Source organism: Gavialis gangeticus, unplaced genomic scaffold, assembly GCF_001723915.1.
Source record: "Gavialis gangeticus isolate Ggan-Ray unplaced genomic scaffold, GavGan_comp1, whole genome shotgun sequence".
Lineage (NCBI taxonomy): Eukaryota > Metazoa > Chordata > Crocodylia > Gavialidae > Gavialis > Gavialis gangeticus.
In genome coordinates, this window is record NW_017729007.1 from 1,386,048 (window position 1) to 1,399,480 (window position 13,433).

The 13,433-nt window shown below is 44.1% G+C and overlaps 1 protein-coding gene across 1 annotated transcript in view; it reads right to left on the reverse strand.

Annotated features, from left to right (window-relative positions):
- Positions 1–1,036: 1,036 nt before the first annotated feature.
- The window catches only part of ANKRD26 (ankyrin repeat domain 26), a 147,582-nt gene continuing 135,185 nt past the window's right edge, over positions 1,037–13,433 (reverse strand). The window contains exons 39-40 of the mRNA XM_019509242.1: positions 7,000–7,045; positions 1,037–3,610 (exon numbers count right to left, since the gene is read on the reverse strand). Coding sequence (XP_019364787.1) covers positions 3,462–3,610; positions 7,000–7,045 — 195 coding nt within the window. The 3' untranslated portion in view covers positions 1,037–3,461. The remainder of the gene's footprint in view (positions 3,611–6,999; positions 7,046–13,433) is intronic.

Genomic DNA, 13,433 nt, shown 5'->3' on the forward strand with positions numbered 1-13,433 from the left:
TATGTGTGACAGAATGGGTGAGAGTGTGTCTGTGGAAAAGGAAAACATCAGCTGAAGAATACAGACAGATAAAAGACCAAACAAGAAGCATCCACCCCAGAACAGCGAGAGAACAATGGCAATCTACCTTCAAGGAAGAACACAGTGATAACACAGCAAAAGCCCAGAAAACTAGGTGAATTGGCAAAGCTATAAAAATGGGGTGAGACATATTGATTCTGGGTCTTGTTCTGCATGTCATCCTGGAGCATCAGTCCATCTGACGAGATGGACCAGCAGCAGCCCAGCTCCTACTCCTGATCAACTTGGATGGCCACTAAGTTGATCTGAGTACTGATAAGACTGGTGATGTATACCAGCACAAAACAGAAATTGGGGTACAAATGTGGTGTTTGTGTGTGTATTAAGCGCTTAATCAATAAATGCGGCATCTTGCCTTATCCTCCCTCATAAGATCTCACTTGCAATTTGAGCAATTGGCAATTTATGTAACACTAGAATCATTCAAATAACAGTGTCCAGTTAATGCAAAATTTCATTTTTTAGGGAATTATTTTTTAGGGAATTTGTTTTTTTCTGATTTTTCTGACCAAGCATTTTATTTGAAAAAAAATTCTTACAAACACTGAAACATGCCATCTCTAAAGTAAAACATGGCCCTCAGTCCCTGTAATGTTCATTGAACAGATGGATAGGCTTCTTGATCTTTTAAGTTTCCAACTCCATAGAAATAAGCTTTGAAGCTATGGTCTGATTTGCCATGCCAGAGTCATGAGTCCTCTTGGTGGATATGCCTTAGCACCGTGGACCATAGAGTCAACCAGGTGGGATGTTCCAAGGCTGAGGACTTGGAGATTTTTGTATAGCTCTGGAGTAGATGCTAAAGCAGAAGACCTAGAAGTACTCTGTTTTGTTCCTGAGGCAGTCTGCCAGAAATCTCAACATGGTTCCACAGAAATTTTGTCTTGGAATCCACAAATTAGTTTAGTCTGAGATGTTATGAACAAAACATTCAGGTGGAATAAACCAGTGATTATTAATGAAACTTTATTTCAGAAAATTCTGACAAGTTCTTTGAAAAAAACATCAAGCCACTTATTTAGGAGAGTGCATTTTTAGAAGTCTTTGCTGGGGTCTCTTGATCTAGCATATGACGATCCGATCATCAGCCGATGTAAATCAGTGTAGTTGCGTTGGTCAGTGGGGTCATTCTAATTTATACCATATTTTTCATTGGGGAAATATATCCTAATATTTCCCCAATATATTATACATGAGGGTTGAAAAGCCAACCTGCTCAGGATGATTGGAAACTTTGAGTTACTAGAATTAGGATAGGGTCACTCTACATTGTGCTAATAACAGCTAGAATGGAGGACACCAGAAAATGAGAAGTATGAAGTTAACTGTCATCAGGGGGAAGAAGAGAGACAAAGGAGGACCTAGTACTACAAGTGAGATCCGCCATAGGGGAGGAGGGGGAACAGATAGGAAGGGTAACGAAGAAAAAGGATACACAGGCACAAAACGATAGAAGAAAAAAATGAATGAAGCTTGGAAAGGAAAAGATGAAACCAAAGCAAGAGATACATATTTCATTTTCAAATTTATTAAATAGAAAGTTGCCTTTTTTATTTTTTACAATTCAATACAGTACACCAACTATACAAAACTGCTTTATTCCTTAAAAATGGTGGCGGTACATGGTGGGACAGATTTTCACCATGGTGAGTTAGCTTAGTTCTTGGACTTTTAAGGGGAGGACAAAGCTGTTCGAGTCCTATTCCTCTCCATTTCAGAATCTTTTGACAATAACATTAGTGACTTTTAAAAAGATATGCAATAGTTTTTAAAGGGTTTTCCACAACAGCATATAATTGTTTGAAATAAATAAAACAGCTTCGGCCACTGAAGCAGGGATTCTGGTAAGACTGGCTTACCAGGTTTAGAACTGACAGCTTGGTTTATACTACATAGTTTTGCCAGGAGAAGTCACATTCCCCTGGTAAAACCACAGGTAAACCCACATTTTCAGCTTCCCTACTGTGGCAGAATCTCTGTTCTGAGCAGGTTCTTGGAGATCAGAGGAATGCATGCTCTGGTCTGCAAGCAACAGAAGGTTTCTGTTGTCACAGGGAAGCTGCCAGAGACTGCATGTAGTGTCCTTGCTAACTATTGGGAGCTATGGCCTCCTTAACAGACTGTGCCTCCCAGGATACACTGCATACCTTGCTGGCAGCTGCTGCTGTAATGGAAGCCAGGCAGAGCCTATAAGCTGTGGGAGACAGAACATGGTCTGACGGCTTTCCTGTGCTGTAAGACAAACCCAGAATGTAATCTGATTTTGGTAATGATGAAAAACTCTGCTCATCTTATTGCACCAGCTCTGGAAAACATTGAGAAACCTATAGATAGGCACAACACAGTATATATTAATTACTCTATTAATCTATAGAAAAGAGTGGTAAACAAGAAATAATGATGATCTAGCAACTCAGACTGCCCTGAGCTGCAGTATCATTTAATTAAAAATAACTGTATTGTACTGATAAGTTCATGTACCATATAAAACATACACTACAAATATCTTGGCACTATTATAGATTTATAGAATTTTAAAACTCAAATACTAACTGGTATAAACCTGACAATAATGCAAATTGTCTAATTCTCCAGCTCTAATATAGGTAAAACTTCCATGAATCCTTAAGAGTTTTCCTGTGTTAAGACTGCAGAACAGGGAACGAAACAGATGCATCAGATATCTGCTAACAGCCACTAAAGACAAGATTAAGAGAAACATTAAATACATGTAGAATGGAAAACAGATTTCAAGGAATGCTTTGGTTAAAATACATTGCAGTATGAATATGACAAAACTCAGTACATGTTTTGTTACAACTCAGGGAATGAACATACAAATGTACCTACAAGTGTATTACAAGGCAAAAGGGTAGGGCTTTACCGTAAGTAAAAGCTAAACAGTAAGCTTGCAGCTGCAGTTCAGTTTTTACCTACTGCATCAACTTATCCCTCTTTCTTTGAGAACTATGTTTATCCATCTTTCTCTTTTTATGAGGTAAGCGCATATACATAGGGAGTTAGTGTAGAGGAGCTGACACATGGTAAAGCCCTGATGGCTTTTGCCCAATGATAAACTGTTCATATGTCCATGTACCTAATATTTTTGCAGTTCTGTGAAACTCAAAACACTAGTCTGAATTTGCTATGCTAGTTGCAACTGAAACCAGGTATAGCTTTTAGTAATAAATGTAAAAGAAACTATACATTTATGCAGTGTTCTTATGAAGACAAGTGCAACGTGCCTGATAGTCATGTAATACATTTATAGCTCATATTTAAATTGTAATGAAGGTTTTCACAGCTGTACCACTTAATGGAAAACCATTAAAGTGTTATGTAAACAAAGTCATTTTCACAAACTTGCATTAGTTTTTTATTCAAATCATATAATTCTTCTTTAACACATCTAGATACTGCTGTGTTGCCCTGGAAACTGGATCCTGATCTACATTTAGGTTTTTTGAAGATCCATCAGTAGATCCCACAGGAGAGACTCTTACAGCTCCAGCTTCGAGTTCAGCATTGGCTGAAAAAACAAAACCAAACAGCAAAAACAAATGATCTTGCATGCTTTGCATTATGCCATATGTTAATTCTATAGTATGTAAACTTTGTCTAATATCTACTGTAAGCTTTGTTCTGACTTCGGTGGGCATTTATATAGGGTCCTAAAAGCAAATATATATTTCAGATCAGAATAAGAGAAACATTATTAAAAAGTGACACAGGCAGGACATTCATAAAGGCTTGTAAATTATGCAAGTTATTTCCTGATAAGCAACAAGACAAAACAGTTAGTATTTCTAATCTAAGGCTGTTCAAATTGCGCCAAATGTAGATGCTCTAAGCACACAAAACTCTAATTAACCTAACATAATGCCAGCTGCTTACTCCAGTGATGAATATGGTCCAGTGAATACCCTTGTCCTGATACTTCTTACCTGCCTTACAAAATGAAGCATGTGGTCTTAAGGAGTACCTCCATTTTTTACAAAGACTTTGAGTCAGATTAAATTTTCCCCTTTAGGTACACAAATGAACTTTACCCAGTGCCAAAGTTGGAGTGATTTAGGCCACCTGTAATTGCTACTAGGTCATTTTCATGTAACAAGGTAGCAGCTGCTGCATACTCCTGAGCCTCCTCCTCCCCTGTTGAAGCTGCTACAAACATACAGGTCTCCCTTGTAGGCACCTAGTGTGATTTTACTGCACCCTCCTCAAATCCTTGAAAATCTATTAATGCATCCACTTTTTTTAACAACTACCATCTTGCCCTTAAGATGGAATCATAAAAAAGTACCAAGGAGGAGGACCACCCACCTTTTCAGGGACTCCAGCCAGGTGAAACAGAATTGCACTGATGTGCCAAAATCCACTAACACCCCTAATATATGCAACAATCTGGACCTTGGTATGTGCACATGCACGCAGGCACGCACACACAGAAGTTCCTCCTATAACCACAATAGCCTTTTCTCCGTAAAGATAACTCTGTGGTCATGTGAAAACATACAGTTTTTCCTGGAAGAGTCGCTGCTCTACCAGGAAAAATCACAAGTGTACAGAGGTTCAGGATATTTCTCCTAAAGCAAAAATGGTAACGCCAGGAGAAGTATAATCTAGGAACAACCAGAGTTAAAACACTCATAGGAAAGTTTCTTCTGAGACTGACTGTCTGTACATGTTTTCTTCTCAGACAAGTCACAGCACAGTCCTTCAGCATCCCGGGGTGCATGGCTCCCACTCTTCTCCCCATAGAGAGACTGTATCACTCGCTGGACTCAGCTGCTCCAGTCAAGTAGGGAGCAGAACACTCCCCTTCTCAATCCCACATTATGCTGCAAGGAGGCACAGGCTGACTCTGAGCAGTCTGGATCAGCCAACAAGAGCTGCCCTGTGCACTGCTGCCTGTCATCAGTGTATCTGTCATCAGGCAGACTGAGGGAGCCTGCAGAGCATGCTGAGATGTATGCACAAGCCCCACCCCCCTTCCCCAATTGTGAAGGATCAGCACTGCAAGCTCTCTGCTTTTCAAGGGCTCAGCATTCATATGTGTCTGGTAAGTTCAAGTGTGTCTGGGTAAGTTTTTCTACATAAGAACACACCTGGAAGAATTCTCCTAGACCATTTGAACATGTGTATGCAGTCTCTTTTAGAAACTGCATATCCCTGGCCTCTACCTTCACTGACCGAAGTCCAACCAACACAGAAAAAGGAACTGTGGACATATCTATACATGTGCTTTACTGAGGAGTTGACTAAGTAGCTCCACAAAGCATCACCATCTATATGTGCAGCACTATTAAACCGCAGTAAATTTATTAAGTCCACTGTAGGATAGTACTGCCTGATACAAGTACTATCCTATGGTAGAATTATTTAGTGCTCTACAACACGTGTGCAGATGATGACTGGGACTGGCTGGGGCACAAGGGTGCTCAAGTGCAGGGGGCTGCCTGCTGGCTAGCCCCACACTGTAGCGCCCTTGTGCCCCAGCCAGCCCCTCCACAGGATGTTGAGCCAAGGCAGAGCAACTCCAGGGCTGGCAGGCTGACCCCCCAGCCCCTGGCACACATGCAAATGCTATGCCTGAGAGCAATAAACTCCTATGCGAACTGCACTAGACTGTATTCAGGTGCATTAATAGCATGTGTAGGTGCACTCTGTCTGTACTAGGCAAATACTTACATGAAAAAGACACATAAAAAAATCCTGTGTTAGGGAAAGGAACCCCTAAAACAGGTAAATGGGGATTTCCACTTTTGGTTACAGAATGCTGGCACATGCTGGAATGATGAGACTGCTTTGAAATAGGTTCTGTCACTGTGAGGTAGTGGATGGATGAGGATGGTTGCCACACAAGAGAATAAATTACTCATTGGAGAACATGGCCAAAAACTGCATTACAGATTTCCAGCTAAGTATATGTTCTGTGCTACATATTACAAACACTTAAACAATGTTATGTTGATTAGGCAGGCATAAAAAGAAGTGATTATCAAGATTTCTCAATGAGCGATATAATTTGTACCTATCCAACATGCCACTTTATGTCTATAAATTAAAGCGAGGAGACCACTAAGGAACATTATATCTGACATGCACTATTATACTAGCAGAAAATACTAAATCACATGCAGTAATACTGAATGCAACATATGAGGGGAGGCGATTTTTAAAGCTCATTTATATCTTAAATCAGAATTTCCTATATTTTGATTGTTTATATTTTTCATTTAGCAAAACTGACTTGGGTTAAGCTAGCTTTCAAGGCAATTTATTTTGTACAGCATTTTGGAAAGCCAGCAGTTCTTGCCAAAAAAGAAGTTAGTAAAAACAACAACTGTATTTGGCACAACAGTTAACTACTCAATGGGTGCATTTACACAAGACATTTACTGCAGAGTAGACTAATTAGCTCAGCAGTAAAGTCTCAGCATTTACATGTGTGGCCCTATTAGACCACAGTAAACTAAAACATGCTGCTGTAGATTAGTACTTGCAATGCATGTGTAGATGCTGACAGGGCTGACTGGGACATGGGGAGGCTTCACTGCAGGAGCTGCCTGCTGGCTAGCCCTACATTCGAGCACGCTCTTGCCTCTGCCAGCCCCTCCACAGCATGTTGATCTGGGTTGGAGCAGCCCTGGGCAGGCAGGCTGACCCTATGGCCCCCCTCCCAGCTGGGCTGCTCCAATCTAGCTCAACGTGCCGTGGTTCCGGGCACATGTGTAAACATGGTGCCTAGGAGCAATAAACTCCAGTGCAAACTGCATTGGAGTCGATTCATTTCTATTAATTGCACATGTAGACACACATAATGTGATTTATGCTTTAGGATATCATTCAGTGTTAGTTAACAATCAATTTTTCTGAAGGGAAAAGAAAACCCTGCCACATGCTCTGATAGATTACCTTGGTCAAGTTCTTTACTGATATTTTTTTCCAGTTCCTGCTGCATCTGAAAGTACATTTTTAAAGATTTTAAAAGATTTTAGAAATTAATTCATAAAAAATCTAAATGTTTTAAAAACAAATATTAAACGTAACCAAAAGCAAAACCTCAAACAGAGTTCATTTTATTTTGAAGAAATTCTTGATGGTCTTAGGATACTGGTTACTGAACAATATCATCTGCATGTCAATATTGACTACATCATAAAACAATCTGATTCTATGTGATTCATAATTTAGCAGTTAACCACAATCAAATACACACAAGTAAATGAATAATGCACAGCTAAATCCTGTCTTCAGATATATGAGCAAAATCCTTACTAAATTCAGAAGTTAGGGTATATATTTGTTGAGAAAACACATAATCTACATCCTAATAAGGCTATCATTGTATAAGTCAGTTTTGCAAGATAAAGTCAAAATCTGTATAAAAAAACAAACCCCCCAAATTATGCTGAGCAATTTATCACTATCTTGGGGGAAGATTGCAATATTCGTCTCATTTTGTCAGCTTTCTACTGAGATGATTTTACATGCTATGTAGCTTACATTGGCTATAAACATCAGAAAAACTACATTCATCTCTCAAAAGATATTGGTTATAACCATGATTAATACTCATTGCAAGCTTTTCCTACACTGGAATCAGTCATTTTGTTGATTCACGGCTATAGTACATTACCAGTTATTTATAGGTATATTTTTGCAATGCCCAAAATATGTTTTCCATTAAAACAATCTATGACTTGAAGAATTTACAAATCTCAAAAGTTGACAGCCAGCATACCAAAAACCCACGTAACTTCTAAATGCATGTAATTAGCTAAAATACATTACTATTATAATTATCTTTTGCAAGTAACTAATAATTTTATGAATGACATGGGTTATTTACTCAATATAACAACAAATAATGGAATAGTTTAAATATTGTTTAATACACCTTTTTCTTCCACTTTTTAAAGTTAATTTACTCACCAGTAGAGTTGTTTAGAGGGTAGGAGGGGCTCCCTTGGTAAAAGAGACATTCTAAACATGGTTGGGGAAAAAAAGTGGAAGCAGAATAATTCCTTCCAGATAAAAAAGAATCTTGTTGGCACTCAGTGGCCATACTACAACCATTGGATATAATGCTGCAGCAAACTGATTAGAATGCATTTAAGTGCCCTTTGCTAGGCTACAGGGGTCATTTCAACTAAATTAAGTTGCATACCACTAAGGACAGCATCCGAATTGAGAGGAGGACAGCTTTGTTTAAAAATTCTACATCTTTAATGGCTGGCAAAGGGAAGGAGGGAGTTGGTCAAAGGTCCCTAAGCCCCACTTTATCTATAGGAGGAAACAATGGCAAAAAACCTGGGAAGATCACTGTTAAGAGTGATCAAGAACAAGAGCAATGGACCAAGAAGCAGGAATCAAACTACCAATCACAGAAAATAACTAATCAAGAGGGTAAAAATCCTGAAAAGAGATATTAAGGTACCAGGAAAGCCCCATCATTATCTGTTTTTGGAGTGTGAAAAACAGCTACATGGTCCACACAGATCACTGTGTGCCTGCACAGGTATGCAGGAGCTGCCCTGCTTTTCCTCTGTATTTTAAAGTCTTTGTTGAATTTCTCACCTAGATCTGAGAAAGAAAGAGCAGGCTGGAAGCAAATTGGATCAGACAACTGAAAAATTATAAGGCATAATATGATCATGATTATGCAGTCATGATCTACAGCCTGGGGGTAAGGGATGGTTGACACTTGCCCTTCTATCGAAAATAAGAGAACAGCCACTGTCTTGCTGAACATCTCTTCAGACAGAAAGATACTAATTCTCCTGCTAAGTGGACAATCCTTTGAAAAGGAGTCAGGGTTCTTTATCATTTTATTATGGAGTAGCTTCTGTAACTGAAGTTTTGGGGATGAGTCAGGGCCACTACTTGCAAGATTCCTGTGGATGATGCTGTGATGAGAAAATACTTTAAAGGCCAGCACAGCTGAGTCCCTACAATCTACAAATGAACTACTGTTACAACTAGTATCTTTCTAAACAAGGCAACAAATTAAAAAGTAGTATTTTCTATTTATTGTGAGTACTTCTGTAGGAAAGCCAAAGGTTAGGGCCAGGCTATGTAGATCAGGGGTAGGTAACGTTTTTTGGTGGAACGCTGAAAAAAATCACAATGTCTACCTTGAAAGGTGCCGGAGCGCGGGCATATCAGAAAACCAAAACGAGAGGGGAGGAGTACATAGCAGGACACACAAAGCAGGAGCAGGAGCACAAAGCAGCTTGTGGCCATCGGTGGTGCTGGGATGGGGCTGGGCCCCGAGCAGGGCTGGGGCTGGGCTGAAGCTGGGGCCGTGGGCTGCACGGGGATGAGGCCATGGGCAGCACGGGGCTGGGGCCAGGGCCCGGGTCATGGGCAGAACAGTGTTGGGGCCCAGGCTGTGGCTGGGGTCAGGGCCCACTGGCAGCACAGGCCTGGAGCCAGGGCCTGGGCTGTGGGCAGCGTGGAGCTAGGGCCCACTGACAGCACGGGGCTGGGGCTGGAGCTTGGCCCTAAGCTGTGGACAGTGCGGGGCTGGGGCAACGAGGGGCTGGAGCTCAGTGGCAGCCCGGGGCCAGGGCCGTTGGCAGCACTGGGATTGGGCCGGGTCCTGTGCAAGTCCATGGCCTCGGCCCTGCGTGGGCCCCAGCCCCATCCCAGTGCTGCTGATGGCCCGGTGTAGCGGCAGCACTGGGCTTGGGCGGGCGGAGGCGGTGCCCCTGCACAAGTCCATGGCCCCGGCCCTATCCCAGCACTGCTGATGGCCCCGGCCTCGCAGCAGCACTGCACTGAGGTGGGTGGAGGCAGTGGTGCCGGCTGGGGCTGGGCCCGCGCAGGGCTGGGGCTGTCGGCAGCACAGGGATGGGACTGGGGCCGTTGGCAGTGCCCGGATGGGGCCAGGGTCCATGCAGGTCCCCGGCCCCGCACGGGCCTTGGCCCCAGCCCCATCCCGCTAATGGCCCCAGCCCAGCAACGACACTGGGCTGGGGCGGGCAGCGGCAGTGGTGCTGGATGAGGCTGGGGCCGCCAGCAGCACGTGGCCACAGCTGCCTGCAGCACCGAGATGGGGCCAGGGCCCGTGCAGGTCCACAGCCCCGGCTCCATCCCAATGCTGGCGATTGCCCCGGCCTGGGGTCTGCCAGTGGCACGTGGCTGGCAGTGCAGGGCCGGGGCCAGGACCAGGGCCAGTGGTGGTGCTGGGCTAAGGCTGGAGCCAGGGGCTCTTACCTGGCTGGGGTTGGTGGCAGCGAAAGGCTGTTCCCTGGCAGCCACATGCTGCTTGATCTGGGCATGGCTCTTCCCACCCCTTGGGGCAGGAAGCAGTCTGAGTGCCAATGAAAACCATGCCGTGTGCCACCTTTGGCACGCGTGCCATAGGTTGCCGGCCCATGACGTAGATGAACTTGTCTTAGGTTAAAAATTAGTCTGGAGATTAAGAAATAGTTGAAGCTAGATTCTAATTCTCTATTTTATTCTTCATGCATCTATTCAATCTTTTGAGGTCCAAGACAATTAGAATTTTAGCCTTCCTATAAAAACATGAACAGAGCCATAGAAACTTTTGGTCCTGAAGGTTAGATTATTTTGCTTTGGCTCTAGAATATACATGGATATATTTAACAACATAATTCAGGACAGGTTATGGTCTACTGAAGTTGGGCAGTTGTTGAAGAAGGGATGTAGAGTAGTCTGGAATACCAAAGATTATCAACATTTTACTCTGTGCCAACCTTGGGCTCCATACAGATGTTTGTTTCTTCTGATAGAAAAATAGCCTAGGAAGTGGACTGTATAGACATTCCTCTCACTGAATGGCTGGAGAACTTCACACACAAGCTCTCCAGCCAGGGGTATTAGAAGGCTGCTCCCTGGGCCATCCCTATCCTTAACGGAGTTCATTACTTGACATCCTGTCCTCTTCCCATGCCTGGCAGACAGGCTGCCAAGTGACAGTTGGCAGCCACCACAGACAGTCTTGGGAAGGGTCCAACCCTGGAAGAATGCCCCCCATTCCACCAATCAGCTGTCTAGTAGGAGGGGGGCATTCCTGCATGGTGGGAACCCTCCCAGTTTTCCCCCTCTATAGAACAGCCACACTTGTTATACTCCACTGGCCTGACTTAGACAAATGCAGGGTTAGGTGGAGCACTCGGCTGTACAAGGGAAAGCTGGGGCACCAGAAGCCCAGCGTGAGAAGACTTTCCTCAAGCCCAGCTCTTGGCCCCTCCAGCTTTTAAAATTGCCATTCCTGCTACCCACCTGAGCGGCAGGGGCAGCAACAGGATGGGGCTGAGAGCAAGGCTTGTAAAGAGCCTTGGCATGCCCAGCTCCCAGATCCTCCAGCTTTTAATTTGCCACAAGGAGAAGTCACAGGGGCTGGGAGATGGGCTTGGGAGGCTTTTAAATTGCTGAACCTGTAGCTCAGCTGAGTGGTAGGCAGCTGTAGCGGGAAGCAGGTGGAGCCAAAAGTCAGGCTTACAATCCCCGGTCTTGGCTGCACTGGCTTTCCAATCACTACCCCGGCTACTCAGCTAAGAGACAGGTGGGGCAAAAGGAAGCAGGCAATGATCCCTGCATTTGGGTCTGGTGCCTGGGGGCTGGGCAGAGGGACTGGCATGGCAAAGCCCTGACCTACTTCTGGCCCTGGGAACTTGGGTGTGAGAAGCAGGTGAGAAACATTTGACAGCTGCTCCTCCTCTCCCCACTTGTTCTACACAACGAGGGGAGCAACTATCTCTTACACTTTACTGGTGACCTGACCTGAGGAAGGCATGGGAGCCTTTCCCCCAGCTCCACTCTCCCTGGCTATCAGGAGTTAATCCAGGGGAAAGGGTGATCTTGGGAAAAATTTAACCCTGGTTGTTCCCAGGTTATTTTTAACTTGGAGCAGCCATTCTTGCCCTGGCAGAAAAAGCTTGAATGTCTGTACACTTTTGTTTTCTATTAGAAAACAGCAATTCTCCTGGTAGAAACTGAGCAGTTGTACATGGCCTTGACTGAAACCATGCGTCTAACTTGTGGGAGAAGTCATACTAACTGAATGGTCTAGAAAGAAGTACAGTATCTGTTTGAGTTTAAGTCTTACCCTGTAATGAGAGATTCCCTTATGCCTTTGTTGTAAATAGGAATGGTCCTCTAACAGTTCTCTAATTTCCCCAGAGAAGTGAGCAAACATTTGGCTTTTACCTTATTGCAACATCTATCTAGATAGGATTCCCATTTAAGAATTCTGAAATACAGGGATTTAGTTTGTAGTTTTGCATCAGTCATGGCTTAGACTACACTGGGAGGATGAGACTCTTGTCACTAGATGCATGGAGTGCATGAATCCAAAGGCCACATATGTGCTTTCTAGAAGTACTTTTGTCAGTGATCAAGTTGCAGCAGCAGAAAACAATGGCTATTACAAAGCAAGTGGTTGTTAATGATTTTCTATGGGTCAGTGAACAACTGTTAATGTCCAATCTAAAGGTAAGTTCCATCTTCCCAGCTATATCCATTTTTGGAAGGAAATATATTTTAGTAGGAATTAGCACAATTTTTTATGAGGGAACTTAAGGGAAAAGAACAAAATCTTTGGGTTCTATAAAACATTAGCACTTGGTAATTAAGAGTTTTCTGTCTTTGGCTACGAATTACTCACTCCATCCTAAAAACAACCAAAAAAGCCAACAAACACCATAATGAAGGGAGCATGAGGAAAAAAGAATCACTACTACAATCTAAATTGGAGGGAGGAGGAAGAGAAGAGAACAGAATTACTCACAAAATCATTCTAAGATAATAAAAGCTTTAGTCTATCTGTCTGTCCAGAATGCCCTGGGCCAACTGCGCATGCACCGCTGAGAGGACACATACCAATTCGCTGCGAGGGTCTGGAGCATTACAGACAGAGGGGGTGAGGAAGCCGCTGTGCCACCGCCCCCCCCAACAACAGCCAGGAGGGAGGGGGAGGTGGCAGGGAAGAAGGGAGGGAGGAAGGGGAACAGGAAGGTTAAGGGGGGTTTTCTGGTGGCAGCGCCCCCTCCTGCCCCCCGCTGCTGCTGCCATTGCCCAACCCTAACCACAGGTGGCCGGGAGGGGGAGGCAGTGGGGAGGGAAGGAGAGGGGAAGGGAAGCATATTGCCCGCTGCCACCACATGCAAGCTCCCCTCCCTGCCTGTTCCTGGGAGCCGGGGTGGAGTGGCAGGGGGTGAGACATGTGGAGTTGCACTGGGAGTGGCAGGGAGTAGGTGCATGGGCCGGACACAGGGGGTGAAAGGGGCACATGGGGCTGGAGACGGGGGTGGGTGGGAGGGATGGGGGGTGCACGGGGCTGGAGGCAAAGTGGCGGCACTGTGGGACGCTGGGTAGCA